Here is a 16403-nt window from a genome sequence, read left to right on the forward strand (position 1 = left end):
TCAAGCCCGACCGAGCTCCCCTCCACCCCCCTGGGGACCTGGATGCACGTGAAATGAGCGAAACCCCCCCCAGCCCCGCCCTCCCACCACACACAAACACCTTTGTGCCCCACGGCCTGGACGCCCCGAGTTATTGCTTAACACTGAGCCCTGGCAATGGACTTGTAAGGGGCACGGCCAGGAGCTCTCCAGCCTCATGTCGCATCGCAAGGCAGCACGTGGCACATGCCCGCCAGCAGCACCGGGCAGTCGGGGTCCTCTCAGACGCGTGCCCCTTTTAGTGGAACGGGACTCACACGGGCAGCGCCAGCGAGTGGTCAGAGCAGGGGGTCCGTGAGCTAAGGGGCAGGGGAGCCAGTTCCAGGTCAGAGAGGGGAGTGTGCGCTGCTGGAGGAGAGCAGAAGCAGCTGTTGATATAATGAGCTGGCAGCTTTCCTGCACGTGCCCCTCTGCTCTGACATCGAATCAGCCTGGGCCCTGCTGGGAAACACAGGGTGGAGGCTTTGGCAGGTTCCAAGGTCCTGGCAGGATCGTCCCAGCTCCCGACACCCTCGTTCCATGCGTCACCTCTAGGCTGCTCGAGACGCTCTCAACCTCCCCTGCTTACGAGAAGCCGATCTCATTAAGGAGCCCAATGTACCCGCACCCCATACAACCCTGCTGCCTCAGGGGCCCGATCCTGCCTCCAGGAGCTCAGGATGCTCAGCTCCCCGGCAAGTTAGGCTGTTGGTGCTGTTGGCTGCTGATGCCTGAAATGCAGAGTTAGGCTCCAGGGTCGCGGGAGAATTTTATTTCTGTTGGAGAAATGAATCCCCCAAAGAGACTCCGGTGACAAACGGCTGCCGAGCGAGGGAATCCAACCAATCCAAGGAGGCGTGTGGGACATTTACTGTGGAGTTAGACGGGGAGGGGGCGTTAAGTAGAGAAGCCTGAAAGGCAAATAAATCCAAGGAGCTGGGAAAGCCTCTGGAATCAGCCAGGCTGGGGCTGGGGCTGGGGCTGGGGCGGGTATTAACAAGCCATCTGCTGCTCTTCTAGGGACCAGAAATTAACAGGAGAATCCCAGAAACCGGTTGGGTTTGTGACACGGGTGAATTTAATGCTGGTGCTGGGTGCCAGACTGACAGCCCTGGCGTGGACACAGGTTGGCACAGCTTCCTCCCGCCCTGCCCCTGCTGCCTGTATGTCCCCCCTGCCCTGGAAGGGACGAGCTGGGAGACGGTCTCCCAGCTTAGCCGGGAAGGCTAATTAGTGTCTGGTCATTTTTCTGCTGGGGACACCTGCCATGAGTCAATGGTCTGAGACCCAGCAAACTCTTTACGTGCAGGGGCCACCAAACAGCCAAGGGATGGCAACGACTTGCAGTCACTCCCGATCTGAGCTGGGTGTTAATGAGAATCTGCCAATCGGCTGAGCCAGCCATTCCCGCCCTAGGCCTTTGGCCCCATGAGCTGCCATGCGGTGCCGTCCTGCACTGGGTGTCCTGCAGGCGCCACCTCCTGCAGCAGCCACACTGGGGGCTCCACATGCAAGTGCTGTGAGCCAGAGGCAGGGACTCTTCCACGCAGAGGTGGGGGGTGTCAGAGGCATCAGCTTGCCTGGCTCCTAGGGGAGGACACAGGTTAGGTGTTGAGGTGCTAGGCCCCTGATAGGTAGGTCAGAGTGAGGGAGTGAAGCCAGGTGGTGCAGGGAGGCAGTTCCAGACAACAGCGGATGCAGAGGAGAAGGCTCGCACAGTGGGGACACTGTCCTGAAGGATGCAGAGGAAGCTATGCCAGGCAAAGGGAGCAGCAGCCTGCTCCCCGGAGAGTCCTCCCCAGGCTTGACACCGTGCTTGGGACTTTGGCTGGGTGGATGGCCACGCAGCGCAGAACTGATTCATAACAAGTTCTCGGTCTGAGTCTCAGAGCTTTGCTGTGCGGCGCTATAACCGTGCTCAGGGACAGAACAGGTGCTCAAAACAAGGAGGCCAATTATGTTCTGCAGCCTCTCAGGAAGCTGCCGTCCCCAGACAGCCGCCTCCTGAAACTGTCAGCACAAAATCACAGCCTAGGAGACAAAGGGAAAGCAATCTCCACTGAGCTGTTGGGCCAGCTGCTCTGCAGTCAGAGCCTCTGAACTCACCCAGCACCTGGAGCATGTTCCCCAAGTGAGCTGGGCATCAAAGACCTGCCAACACCTCCTGGAGATGCAGGCAGAGCTCGCGATCCAGCTTGTACAGGGCACATCCACGGCCTTGTCTGCTCCCTTTGATTAGCCAAGTCTGGATGGAAACAGGCTCTGCATGTCCTAGCAGCTCATCAGAAGAGCAGCGCCGTTCATGGAGGGGCTGGCTCCGGGAGTGCTGGCCCCGCACATAGTGAGGGGCAGGAGCACGGAGAGATTCCACCCTTATGGGATGTCAGACCTAGCCTGGAAAATATCATGAGTGTTTCTGCAGCTACCATGGGACTGCTCAGGCTACTGCAGTGCATCAGGGTGTGTCCCCATGTCCCGGGTGAAACGTGGCAGGCAGGGCAAGGCTAGCCACATGGGGAGGTGGCCCTATCACCTAAGATAGATAGATAGATAGATAGATAGATAGATAGATAGATAGATAGATAATGACCATAACTGGTCTTAGAGCTGGCATCCCAGCAAGTGACTGGGGAAGGTTCCCCTTCCCTCAAGCTGGCTGTCTCCAGCCCCAACCAGGCCCCAGGGAACTGGTCATGTTACCAAGACTCTTCCCAGCCTGCAGAGCCAGGAAGCTAGTTTAATGTGAGTTCACCTCGCCCACCTTTCTGAATACACTCCCAGCTGCAGGGCCGGCAGGTGGCTCATAGTGATGCTCCCATCTCTGTGCCCTGCAGGACCCCAGCCCTTGGCTTCCAGTCGAATCAGTTTTGGTCGCTTCATAAAACGTCTTTTGGGGAGCGAGCGCTGGGTGAGTGTTACTGAAAAACCCAACAGCGGCCAGAGTCCGCAAACCCTCCACACACCATGACTGGGCTGGCTCCCTGCCCACCTCCCTGCGCACTCACCACGCCAGGCCAGGCTATGTGCTCTGCAGGACCCTGCCCATCGGGATGTCCTGGCTGTGCACCATCCAGTGGCTGGGGTCAGGAGAAGCAGGGGCTGGCATGGGGGGCAGTGCTGGCAGGCAGGGGAGGGGGATGCTGGCTGCCCTGCTGGGCTTGTGCTGCAATGGCCTGGCAGGTCTGGAAGCCGGCCAGGAGACCCACGGCAGGTAGGTCTCTCACCCCAGTGAATGGTTACAGCCCTGCCCCAGCACGCGCAGCTCGGTCCCGCCCGCTCCCCCAGGCAGGCACACTTGTGTGCGCTCTCACTGGGGCAAGCATGCCAGGGCAGGGCTGATGGTGGAGCAGTCCCCGGAGCAGGCCCCTGCCGCAGAGATCTGTTGGGAGGCAGGGGTGGGAAAAGGAGGAAGGATGGTTCCTTCAATTCCTGGCTTCCCGTGTGACCCTGACCACGTCTCTGAGCCTTAGTTTCCCCATCTGTAGCACTGGCATTGATGGTTATTTCACCAGTGTTCGTGAGCTGCTGGGGAGCCCAGCAACGGATTGACAGGAACCTGCCCCTCTCCAAAAGAACTGCAAGCCCCGGCTCTTTTGGCCTTGCCAATGGATTAATTCCTGCTGGCTGGGAACGCTGCACCCAGCAGGGGGTTTGCTCTGGCTCAGCAACATCTTAGCCGGCTCAAATGAAGCTTTGGGAGGTGTCCAAATGGGCTCCAAATAAATATGTATAATAATAACAGCCACTAATGGTATGGTCTGTGTCACACACCCATGCACGCACACACCCACCCACGCACTCAAACACATATGCATGCATACACACACGCACATGCACGCACACACACACACACACGAACACATATGCACGCACACACGCACGCACACACACGCACACACACAGGTGCTCTCTTGCTCGCTCTCGCACACATGCAATAAACAGAATTTGGCATCCAGTCCATCAGTTGGGGCAGCAAAGCCACTCCTGCCATGGGGAATTCTCAGCTGATCTAACGCAAGCTCCTGCTAGTTGGAGTGAAATGAACCCACCAGGAGCAATTCTGAAGGGTTGCAGGTAGCCTTAAAATAAGAGAAAAAAAATTCCTTCCCCTCCCCCGTAACTCCAGCTAAATGAGGTTACCTGCCATGCAGCCCCCTCTCTGCCTCACCCCGCTCCCCAGAACTGTTCTTATTAAGCACAGTGACAATCCTCTGGGTCTGATCTGCGGGTCCCTGGCGGGGCGCTGGGAGCAGCGGGGACACTGAGCCATCCAGGGCATTTCAAATGGGAAACGCTCCTCTCCAGGGAAACAGATCCCCCTTCACTGAATGGCAGCCGCACTGGGGGGCCCAGCTGTAAATGGGGGCAGGTCCATTGCAATCAGTGACCGATCCTTAGGAGCCAGACGGATTTAGTCCATCTCAGGACCTGGCCACTCACCAATGGTGTTTCCACTGTCCCAGTCACTGCAGTATCTGAGCAGGTCACAATCTTTCCCCTCCCCCGGCCCGTGCCCCAGGACAGAGCTGTTATCCCCAGTGGAGACGTGGGGGTCTAGCACAGACAGACTAAGGGGGAGGTGGGATTCTCAGCTGGCCTACACGGACTCATGCCAGCTCTGCTTGAGCTGCAATCCCAGCTGAGCCAGTACGCGGGCAGCTGGCCCGAGCCACCCTGCTATTTTCAGGGGGTGGCGTGAGCAGGTCAAACGGAGACGAACCCTGCGTGACTTGCCCAGGTCACACGCAAGTCCAGGGCTGAGAGGGAATTGGAGCCAGGTCCTGACCATTGGCCCCTCTTTCCCTGCACATCTAGGGCCAGGAGAGTGCTTCATGGTGCGACACAGCCCTATGCTTGGTCAATCAGGCCTGTGGAGGGGCAGGGAAACCCGGAGGGACATCCTGCAGCAGAGTGACAGCCAGTGCCAGACACACCCACCCTGCCCAGGGAGCAGCGGATGGCAGGCTTCTCGGGCCTCATGCGGGTGGCTGACATCCAGGGCTCTCCCTCCTCTGCTGTGATGGACAGGCGGGCACAGCTGGGGAGACCAGTCCCACCTCCCATTTCAAAGCAAGCCACATGCGCTTCCTGCCTCTGACACAGGTCAGCAAAGCCCTGCTCCACCTGGGACTGACACCCCAGCACTGTCAGCTCCACATGCCGGCCTGGCACCGGGCATTTGCCACTCCACTGATGCTGTGCAGGGGCGCGAAAGGCCCCAGGAAGAATGACTCTGCATGCCTGACTTGGTTTATTAGCCCTGGGGTGGTCCGCGGCGGGGGAGTTGGGCATTTCCTATCAGACAAAGAAGGTCTGAAAAGTGTTTTCTTAAAAGATTTGCCTGCTTGTTTGTTACATTGGAAATCCAGGTCTCATCCGCCCTACCCAGCTTTGCCTGGCGCTCTCTCGGGATGGCTGGAAAGCTAGCAGGATTATGACTTTGCAGGTACCAAGGAAATGAAACTTCGGCCACTGAGGGGAGAAGGGACAGTTGGTCAGGCTGGTCAATGGGGGTTAATGGGTATTTAACTCAAATGCCTGAGAAACACTTGGGAGAAAAGTGATCTTTGTTAATGTCTTGGCACCACCGCTCCGTCAGTTTCAGGTACCCAATCCACAGCTCTGGGTCCCCTGAGGAGATATCCAGCAAAAGCTGGGAAAGCCAGGCTTGACATTCCCAAGATTTCAAAGGGAAAAAAACAAACGCCTCAAATCACCCCCCTCAAGGTCTCCTTTCTCCATCAGCAAGGAGCAGTGAACAGCATACATCAGATCGGCTTTCAACACCGGAGTCCTTTTCAGTGGCTGAAGATGCCCAGAAATCCAGCAGAGGTTGCCATGGTGACCCTTGGGGAATTGCATTATCCCCACATAGATGCCTAGCGACTGATCACTGGCCCCTAGCGCCATCGTGCCTCCCAACCCCTGTTCTCTAGTCCAGGGGTAGGCAACCTACGGCACGCGTACCGAAGGCGGCACGCGAGCTGATTTTCAGTGGCACTCACACTGCCCAGGTCCTGGCCACAGGTCCGGGGGGCTCTGCATTTTAATGTAATTTTAAATGAAGCTTCTTAAACATTTTAAAAACCTCATTTACTTTACATACAACAATAGTTTAGTTATATATTATAGACTTAGAGAAAGAGACCTTCTAAAAACATTAAAATGTATTACTGGCACGCGAAACCTTAAATTAGAGTGAATAAATGAAGACTCGGCACACCACTTCTGAAAGGTTGCCGACCCCTGCTCTAGTGTAAGAATTCGCACACCCCTCGTGCAGGGCACTGTCCCCCGTGCACAGCTGGGAGCACAGCGCAGCCGGGCTAGTGACTTACCCAGGGAGTTTTGGGAGGAGCCGGCACTAGGACTCAGGGCTCGTGAACCCCTGGCCCATCCTTCCCCCCCGGAGCACCTGATACTGACTCATTCCCAAGGTGCTTTACTGGCCCTGGCGGCGCTGGGCCGAGGCGGCCAGTGTGGTTCTGGCCGCTGGCGTGTGAGGCAAAGGCAGGTGGAGGCCAGCAGTCGGGGAGAGAAGGGGCAGGTGGACGAGCACGGTAGAGTCCGAGTTGCTCTGGATTTACAGCAGGGGACACAGGCCAGCCCTCAGTCTCTCGGTCCTATTTACACCCTCAGCCTCGCGCTGCCCAAGCTAGCAAAGCCTCACCTGCCCGCCAGAGGCCGAGCACAGGAGGAAAACACCTGCTGGCTCTGGATTGATCATATCAAGACCTCAGGGAATAAGAGGCAAGGGGGGAACCAGGGGAGAATCACCAGGATGATGTTGTATGATCCCGATGTCTCCAGCAGCCCACAGTGGCTGTGAATCTGTTCCTGACTCTACACGGTACAGACAAACACAGCGCCTCGTCCCCGCCCTCAGCCACCGAGTGTAACCCAGGAGTAACCCACTGGCCCGATTCCCCTCGCACTCACCCCCGTGTAAACCAGGAGTAACCCACTGGGCCAATGTCCCTCGCACTCACCCCCATGTAACCCAGAAGTAACCCACTGGCCCGATTCCCCTCACACTCACCCCTGTGTAAACCAGGAATAGCCCACTGGGCCGATGTCCCTCGCACTCACCCCATGTACCCAGAAGTAACCCACTGGCCTGATTCCCCTTGCACTCACCCCTGTGTAAACCAGGAGTAACCCCACTGACCCGATTCCCGTCGCACTCACCCCCCGTAAACCAGGAGTGACCAACTGGCCTGATTCCCCTCGCACTCACCCCCGTGTAAACCAGAAGTAACTCCACTGGGCTGATTCCCCTTGCACTCATCCCAGTGGAAATCAGGAGTAACCCACTGGGCCTGGTCCCCACATTGCTCTCCCCCCATGTAAATCAGGAGTGACTCCACTGGGCCGCCTTCCTTGTTAACCCCTGGAGCTCAAACCCCTCACTGAGCAGCACGGGGCACTGTGAAGGTCCAAGCCGCCTGCCCCTGCCCTGCTGGCCCCACACGCACGTGCCCTTTGCCCTGAGCACTCCCAGCACTCACGTCAGCGGCTTCTCCAGGCGGCTTCCTGCCGAGCCGACGATCTCCCCCAATGTGCAGAACGCCTGGCCCAGGAAATCCTGGCAGGGCAAAGGACCATGATGAGCATCAAGAATCCGGATTCTCCGCCCAGACCCCTCAACACATCAGCCCTGCTGGTGGCCTTCGTTGGAGCAGGGCAAACCATTCGGTTTTCATGAGAACGGGTCCTCACGGGGCAATGGCACCTTTGCACCAAAGGGGGGTGTTCCGGAGAGAATTCCAGCCTGGGACAGATGGGGAAATGTTTGTGCATTCTGCGCCTGGGAAACTGGCTCTTTGTATGGCGAAATTTTGCAATGCAAATAGTGATTTATCTGCAGAGGGAGGGGGGGAATCACCTTGGGTTTCCATGGAGACAGCAGGAAGTGCAGGGGGGAAAACAGGAAGTCCCACCCCCCAGGATGGTCACAGCACCTCCTGCCCCACCACTAGGGAGCCTGTGTCACAAAGCTCTGCGACTGGGATTTCCCATTAATGCTACTAGTAATGGGCCATTTGAATCCTACTGGCAGCCTGGGGTCTCAGTGTAAACGTACAGATGAGATAGGCCCAAATGCAGCTCCACGGACTCCCGGCTCCCCCGCTGGCCTCTGCTAACATGATGGGCTGCAGCCACACCCTGGGCATGTCTGAGGGCCCTGTGCCCGGGCAATGACACGGGCACACAGAACAATCCTTGCTGCAGGTGGGAAGAGCTCTGGGAAGCTGGCGATGCAGCCTGGCATGGACACCTCATCTGCCCCCCACGGAGAGCCATCTCTACCCTCAGGCTCTAGGCACCTGCTCAGCCAAATCCTGGTGCCCACGCCCCAGGGACCATGGGCTGGGGAGCCAAAGGGTGTGTCTCTCTGGGCCCAGCTTCTCTAGGGTTACCATCCGTCCGTATTTCCCCGGACATGTCCGGCTTTTGTGTCTCTAAATAGCCGTCTGGGAGGAATTGGTAACAAGGTTAAAATGTCCGGGGGGGTTTTCTCCCTCGCCTCCCTCCCTCCCTTCCATGCAGAGTGCGGCTGCTGATTGGGCGGCTTGGCCGATTGAGCTGCTCCCATTGGCCTCCAGCAGCCAGAGCCCTCCCCTGCTCCCCCCTCCCTCTGTGTGCAGCCCTGTGTAACACACAAACCGACCCACCGGGAAGCGTGTTTTGCAAACACGTGGAGCCAGAATGGTAAGGGGAGTCTGGGGGGGGCAGTCAGGGAGCGGGGGAGTGTTGGATGGGTCCCCGGCCTCCACCTGCTACCCCCCCTCCGCGTGTCCGTCCCCCCCCTGTAAGCCCCCCTTCCCTGCCTCTCCCTTGCCTGCTTGTACTGCCAGAGCCAGCAGCAACTGCTGTCTGCTGCCCCCGGGTCCTAGCGTCCCCCATCCACTAATGGGAAGACAGGCTGCCCTTACCTTGCCCTTCCACCCTAGCCCCAAGCCTCTCCAACGCCCCAAACCCCTCAGCCCCAGCCCTCATCCCCCTGCACCCTAATCCTCTGCCCCAGCCCTGAGCCCCCTCCTGCATCATGAACCCCTCATCCTCAGCCCCAACCCTCATCCCCCTGCACCCTAATCCTCTGCCCCAGCCCTGAGCCCCCTCCTGCATCATGAACCTCTCATCCTCAGACCCACAGCCCTCACCCCTGCATCCCCTCCTATCCCCAAACTCCCTCCCAAACCCCCTCCCCCTTCCCACACACCCCCTCCTGCCCTCAACTCCCTCCCAAAGCCTGCACCCCCTCCCTTTGCACCGCCTCCCACCCCCAAACTCCATCCCAGAGCCTGCACCCCTCACCCCCTCCTGCACACCCACCCCCTACCCCAGCCCGGAGCCTGCACCCAGCACCCAAACTCTATCCCAGAACCTGCACCCTGCACCCCTCTTGCACCCTAATCCCCAGCCCAGGACCTGCACCCCAGACCTCCTCCCCGCACCCAACCCCCCTCCCAGAGCCTTAGGCAGGTGTGTGTGTGTGGGGGGGGTTCTGGGCACCACCAAAATTTCTACAACCCTGCCACCCATGCGAGTGGATAAGGGTCAGGGCAGTCAGGGGACAGGTAGGGTCCTAGGGGCGGCAGTTAGGGTGGGGGGTTTTCAGCAGGGGGCAGTCAGGGGACAAGAAGCAGGGGGGGTTGGGGTTCTGAGGGGGGCAGTCAGGGGGTGGGAAGTGGGAGGGAGTGGATGGGGGCGGGGCGGGGCTTCCCCCCCCCCCAGTGTCCTCTTTTTTGATTGTGGAAATATGGTAACCCTAAGCTTCTCGCCCTGGGCAGCCCGGGTCCCCGGTGGGGCACTAGGCTGGACGGGGGCAGAGCGGGAGGGATGAGACCAGCTCTCTGGGCGGGGGGGGGGGGGGGGGGGGCAAGGAACATGCTCTTACTCACATGCTTCGAGAGGTCAGGGCTTTTGGAATCCACGTCGTACCTGCAGGGGGGGAGGAAAAACCACATGACACATGGCCATAGCCCCCCCTCCGGCCGGGCCTGGCACTCCCCATCACCACCAGGCAGCTCCTGGGGCAGCGCACGGCCTCCTGCTTGTGGGCAGGGCCTTGAACCGGGGTCTCCCACGTCCCACGGGAGCACCCAGGCCCCTAGCAGTGGGCTAGGCTGGGGAGTCGCTTTCCAGCGTCCAGGGCTGGGAGATCTGACTGTGATACACAGGGGGATGTTCCCCCCCATGCACCAGGCCAGCGCACCACTGAGCTGTCACACAGGCCGTCACAACAGGCTCTCACTGAATGTGGATGGGATTTGAGCACCTGAGCAAAGCCCCAGCCAGGGTCTCTCGCTGTGCCCATGTGGGGTTGTTATTGTAGGGTCTTCCCTGAGCTGCAGCGTTTGCCATTTTCCCCTCAGAGCCTCCCATCCCCCCTGCTCTGCAGGGCCGGCCCCGGCACTCACAGATCGAAGCGCAGGCTTTGTTTCTCTTCAAAGAAGTAGTCGAGGATGAACTTGCGCACAAAGTCAGGGTTCAGGGTGTTGTCGATGACCTCGGTCCTGCCAAACTGCAGGGTGAGAGAGATGCTAGTTAGCCGGGGTGGCGTCCTCGGGGCTCAGGAGCACTCGGGGAGCAGAGTCAGGGACCCCAGTTTTGGGCTTCAATGGGCACAGTTAGACTAAGCATAAGATTGAGAGCTGGCAGCTGCCCACCCCTCTGACCTTTCCCGGCCAGGAGAGGGGAGAACCCAGCGCGCCGGGAGACAGGGAGGGAGGAACAGAGACTGGGGGAAGAGAGACTCATCGAGGGGGCAGACACCTCTTGGTGTCTCCAGCTGCTAATTTCTGGCTCACGCCACAATGGTGCTGGCGCAGGCAGCTGCCCTGGCACAGAGCCCACATGGGGAGAGTTCAGGAGCCTCTGTGATTAAGCCCCAAGGCACATCAATTAAGCAGCTGTTAATTATACGTCATGTGTCCCCCTGAGCATAGAATAGCTGGGTGGACTCGCACACCTCTCCCGACAGCTGCAAATTCATGGCTTCTCGGGGCGAGACAAAGCCCAGAATAGGCATGGGGGCCATGTGCGCATGCAGCTAGTACTAAGGGGGGTCCTGGCTGCGGGATCAGGGTCTGCACCGGGAGCCATTCCAGAGAGAATCCAGAGCCAGCAGCAGCGTCAATGAAAGGGAAAATGACACCAGGGGCATGATCCTGGAACTGGCGAGAGATGCTGATGCCCCTCACTCCCGACCCGCAGCCCCCTGCTATACCAGCCCTAGGCTCCCCACACACACAGCTCTGCTGGTGCCCCTCACTCCTGACCTGCAGCCCCTGCTATCCCAGACCTGGGCTCCCCCCGCCCCCCGACAGGGGTAAGAATTCAAGAGCTTCACATTCATGTCACATGTGATCTAAACCGGAGTTCAGCTCCGCTCTCCAGTGGGGAGATGCCAGCAGCACATTGGCCCTACTCGGAAAAGAGGGGGAGGAACTCGGGGTTTTCTCAGGTACCCTGGGCATCGGGGCCCACCTGTGCATGTAGCAGCATCCCGAGTGCACGCTGGGGACACAGTGCTTGTGTGTTCTGGGGGCACATGGAGACGTCAAGGATGCAGACTCTGCCCTTAGCAGCAGCAGCAGCATTGCACTTAGCGGCTGAGACTGAGACCAGGGTCCCACTGTGCTCGGGGCTGTACATACGCACACCAGAGAGCGTCCCCGCCCTGCAGAGCTGGCAGCACAAACTGACAAAACAGCAGGAGGGTGGGAAGGGAAGCAGAGACCCAGAGAGGGGAAATGACTTGACCAAGGTCCCGTAGCAGGTCATTAGCAGAGTCAGGAATGGATCCCACGGTGAATTCCTGGCCCTGATGAAGTCAATGGCAAACCTCTCCTTGATCCAGCAGAGCCAGGATTTCACCCCAAGGCTCTGGGCACTGAACCCAGCACTCTCTCACCCAGCCCCTGCTGTCTCCTGTTGGGGCAGTGGGGCTTCCCCCCTGGCCCAGCAGCCACATGAGTTGAGTGGCCAGAGCTGGCCCCTGGGCTTTCCTGTTTGATGCTGCCTATGGCAGGGACATCCAAGCCTGCTTGAGCGTTTCCTGGCACCCCTGGGGCTGCGGCAGGCACCAGTAAAGGTTAATGGGATTCCCACCCCGCCTGGTGCTCACACAGAGACTGTTTGCTGAGCCCACTCTTTAATATCCTGAAAGCTCTTGGCTAACAATGCAGTAACCCGCCCTGCTCCACTCCCAGCCGGCACATTGGTCCCCAGCCTCTGGCGGCGGCGCTGAGACCTTTGAGGCATTTGAACAGGGTGAAGGCTGCTCCAGCAAATCCCTGATGTGCAAACAAGGCGATTCCATCTGCAAATCCTTGGGCGGGGGCCGGGGGGGGGGGTGTCAAATGACAATGCGAATATCCCAATTCCTGAGCACAATACACATGCTAGGCTAGATCCGGAGCTGGTGTAAACTGGCAAAGCTCCATCACATTCCATAGCGCTGTGTCCATTTACACCCGTCAGGGACCTGGGCTATAGATCAGAACCCTCACAGCCCCCTCCCCTGCGGGCACAGGCAGCTGCAGTATCACTAACCTAGCCTTACTGATGGAGAAACTGAGGCACAGAAAGGGAAAGTGATTTGTCCAGGGTCACCCAGTGAGTTGGGGGAGAGCGGGGAAAGGACCTGGGGTGCTGAGATCTGGCAGTGATGGGTTGAATAGAAATACCATAGATGGATGGATGGATGGATAGATATTAAAAACACCTGTGAGTATGTAAATGAATTGTGTAAATCTAGCTTCCCCTGTTTCCAAGGCTTCCCTGCTTTCTGCATTTCTCCCCAAGGGACTGATCAGTTTCATGCTTTTTCTTTAGTCAGTTTCACTTGCGGGTTCTCCTCCCTGGTGCAGGAACACTGGGCCAGACCCTCCCCAAGTGTAAATCCCCCTGCCCCTGTCCCAGAAAATGCAGCAGTGTCAATTTACCCCAGCTGAGGATCGGGTCAGCCTCACTGGCAGGGGTGAGCGGGGGTCAGCCCCCCGCCAGCCCCTGCATTGACCAAGAACCATCACGGCTCCATGACAGCTGCCTGGGGATAGGTGAGGTCAGAGGATAGGAAATAACTGGTACCACTGGGGATAACTGATAGTTGTATGATGGTGACCCCTGACAATTACCCTCCCAGTGAGCCAGTGATGCTGGTAGCCTCCGATGGGGAATATGAGGCAGAGAAATGAGTGACCCATTCAAGAGTCACGTCTGCTCAGGCAACAAGGGGTCATTCTGCCCACTTAGTCTGACCGCATCCAGGGATTCCTGAAGCCAGCCCATAGCTGACAGTTGAGCTAGCGCGTATCCAGTCAGTGCTGGGGCCACGGTTAGCTCTCACCTCAGACCCATGGCCTCTGCCTGTGCACCTGCCACTGCTCTCACTGGCTGGCCAGGGACCTGAGCCAAACCCCAGGGAAGTCAGTGGAAAGTCTCCCCAGCCCAGATCCTCAAAGGCTCCTACGTTCCACTGAAGTCAATGGGAGTTACGGGCCCAAGTGCTTTTGAGGAGCTGGCCCTGCCAGCTCCACTGGGTGCTAGGGACCAAGCCAGGGATCGTTCCAAGGAGAGGGACCAGCGGACTCGCTGTTAAATGAAGAACAGTTTCAACTCCCCATTGACTGTCCCAGCACCTCCTCCGCTCGGCTGGCACAATCTGCTGCTGATGGGGCCTTAACGAGCCAGCCAATTGTCTCAGACAAGGCTCCGAAATTACCTTTCCTCCCACCGAAGTGTGTCACCTGCACGCAGCTCTCGCTTGACTCAGCTATTGAGGCCAGGTCTGCAGGGTTTGCGCTAACTGGGCCTCCGAGCCACCTGGGACTGCCGGAGCCGAATCCGGGCTCCAGGCGTGCGGTGGGAACGGAGAGGCGGATGCCGGGTGCCGCATCTAGGGAGGCCCAGCTGTTCCTGGAGGAGGGGGTCAGCGTTCACTTTCCTAAGCTAAGCAGGGTTGGATCTGGCTGGAATGTGGATGGGAGACTTCCCAGGAAGACACAGAGCAATGCAGCCAAGCAGACCGAATACTCTAACCTAGAGCAGGACTCAGTGGCTGAGGCTGGGCTGGCCTTTCCCACGCTAAGGGCCTCATGTCCTGATCGAACCTCCAACGGCCCCAGAATCTGTGGACGCAATGCGGGGCCACCTCGGCCTGGTAAAGGGAAGCGCACACCTGGATCTAGGGCAGGGTGAAATTTTAGCTTCTGCCAAGGAGCCCCTAGGGGTGGCACTACTCAGGGGTGGGGGAACCAGCTGGCCAGCGTCTGATTTTCAGAGGTGCTGAGAACCTGCAACTTCCAGTGGAATCTGGGGGCTCAACACAGCAGGAATTCTAGCCTCAAGGTGGTGCTGGGTGCCTTGGGAGTCGGTCAGGGGGCTCTTCCGCCCATGCCCATGGCCTCAGCATGGCGGGGCCCAGCCCAGGGACAGCTCTGCCTCTGCTGTGAGCACTGGCTAGGTGTCTAGGCGAACCAGCCCCTTTAGAGCCACCCGGGAGCCCTGGGAGGGGCCGTTTAGGCATACAGGGGCGTGGGCAGAGGAGAGCCTTGGCTCTGGGCCAGCTCCACCCATCTGACCTCCTATGCCCCGACTGGAAAATGGGGGGTATTTTCTGTGAAAAATTCTTGAAAGAAATCAGGACATTTTCATTAAAAGCCACGTTCTGTCTGGCCCACGTGTGAGGCCACTTGCACACGCAAGCACTGCTCGGGCACATGCGTGTGCATGCACACAGCCACTTGGCAAACCTCTTGCAGGAAAACCAAGTGTTCTGATCTTAAAAGCCCAGTCTCCAGTCAGCCCATCTTCCCAGCCTCCCCTGGCTGGGAGCCACACGGCTACTGCCCTCTCGCCCTGCCCGCGTCTTGCTAATGCGCTCGCCCCAGGTCCAGCTGAAGTGCTTTTAAGGTTCTGGCACTGATGCGGTGCGGCTTTGCCAGACATCCCTCCGGTTGCTGCTGAGCCTTGGGACCCTGCCAGACCAACCCTGGCGAGCCGAGGGGGAGTGGGACCGAACGAGCAGACTCCTTCCAGCCCAAGCAGAAGGACTGTGGCACGAAGGGCCCAATCCTGCCCCGGCCATACAGCTGCAGCTTCCCCTGGAGCTGTACGCACGTCTCTGAGCCCTGCCCTGCACTGTGCCCACCCAGTCCGTTCGCCCCGCGGAGGCAGCGTTGTCCAGTGGTTATAGCACAGGGCTGCAGGTCAAGAGACTTGGCTCCGTTCCCAGCTTCCTCACTGACTGGCTGTGTGACCTTGAGTGAATCCCAGCCCCGGTTGGTGCCTCAGTTTCCCCATCTGCACTAGCCCATCCATGAGGTCAGCCCCCCACTCCTCCAGGAGAAACTGCTCTGAACAGGCAAAGCCCTGTGTAACTGCAATAGAAATACTAATGGCTCTTGCTCCAGGAGCAGAGATCCAGGGCACGGGGCGGGGGTGGGGTGGGGGGGAGGAAAATACCTTGGCGTCATTGCCAAGGGGCACACGTAGCCAGGCCAGCACTGCTCAAGGCATATGGAGCCCACCCCAGTGCTGGGCTGCCAGGGATTGACCCTGGGGCCATGTGAGGTGCAGAACCCCCCACTCCCCCCTGAGCGCAGCAGCATTATCTTTGGAGCATGGCTGCCAGCGCTGGTGTGACCTGTTTCTAATCACAGCAGCAGCCTTTCCATCACCTTCCGCACCTGGGGCCAGAGCTTCCTTCCCAGGCAAAGGGGGCGTCTCTCTTGAGGGCAAGTGCACAGTTCAGGCTGAAGCAGGTGGGAGCGGGCTGTTCCCACTGCTCCGAGCACGTGTAGCAGACACCCAGCTGCGAGCCCCGCTGCCATTGTGCTGGGGGCAGAGACAAGCCCAGGAGAGCAAAGCCCCCAGCAGAAACCCAGACACTCCTAGATTCCCAAGGCCAGAAGGCACCACTGTGATCGTCCAGTCTGAGCTCCTGCTTAGCACAGGCCAGCGCCCCGCCGCCAGCGACTCCTGCATTGAGTCCAGAACTTCTGCGTAAACCAGGGCAAATCCATTAGAAAGAGCCTATGGGAGCTATTCCAGAACTGGTTACTCCACACTAGCCATGCTGGTCGATTTCCCCATGTCGACATGGCCTCAGGAATCTTCTCCCCACGTAGGTGCTCAGAGGCCATGATCCAGTCTCTGCTCACACCGACCTCCTGGCCAAGTTGGGGGGGGGGGGTCCCTTTATAGGCATGTCCTATAGAACTGAACAGGAAGTGAAACCCTTTCTCCAGGGTTTAGGAGCCATCCTACAGATGCGAGTAGCCAATTCCATACCTGATGCTGAACTTGATAGGGTCTTTCCAAAACCCGAGAGCCGGATCACTTCTCTATAGGCATATAAAATGACTTAGAGAACC

The 16403-nt window shown here is 58.7% G+C and overlaps 1 protein-coding gene across 2 annotated transcripts in view; it reads right to left on the reverse strand.

Moving 5' to 3' along the window:
• The window catches only part of LOC135877584 (copine-5), a 178801-nt gene that overhangs the window by 120028 nt on the left and 42370 nt on the right, over positions 1-16403 (reverse strand). For both annotated transcript variants that reach the window (XM_065403075.1, XM_065403076.1), the window contains exons 4-6: positions 10443-10546; positions 9924-9963; positions 7527-7603 (exon numbers count right to left, since the gene is read on the reverse strand). In XM_065403075.1, coding sequence (XP_065259147.1) covers positions 7527-7603; positions 9924-9963; positions 10443-10546 — 221 coding nt within the window. The remainder of the gene's footprint in view (positions 1-7526; positions 7604-9923; positions 9964-10442; positions 10547-16403) is intronic.

This window comes from Emys orbicularis, chromosome 4, assembly GCF_028017835.1.
Source record: "Emys orbicularis isolate rEmyOrb1 chromosome 4, rEmyOrb1.hap1, whole genome shotgun sequence".
NCBI classification, from domain to species: domain Eukaryota; kingdom Metazoa; phylum Chordata; order Testudines; family Emydidae; genus Emys; species Emys orbicularis.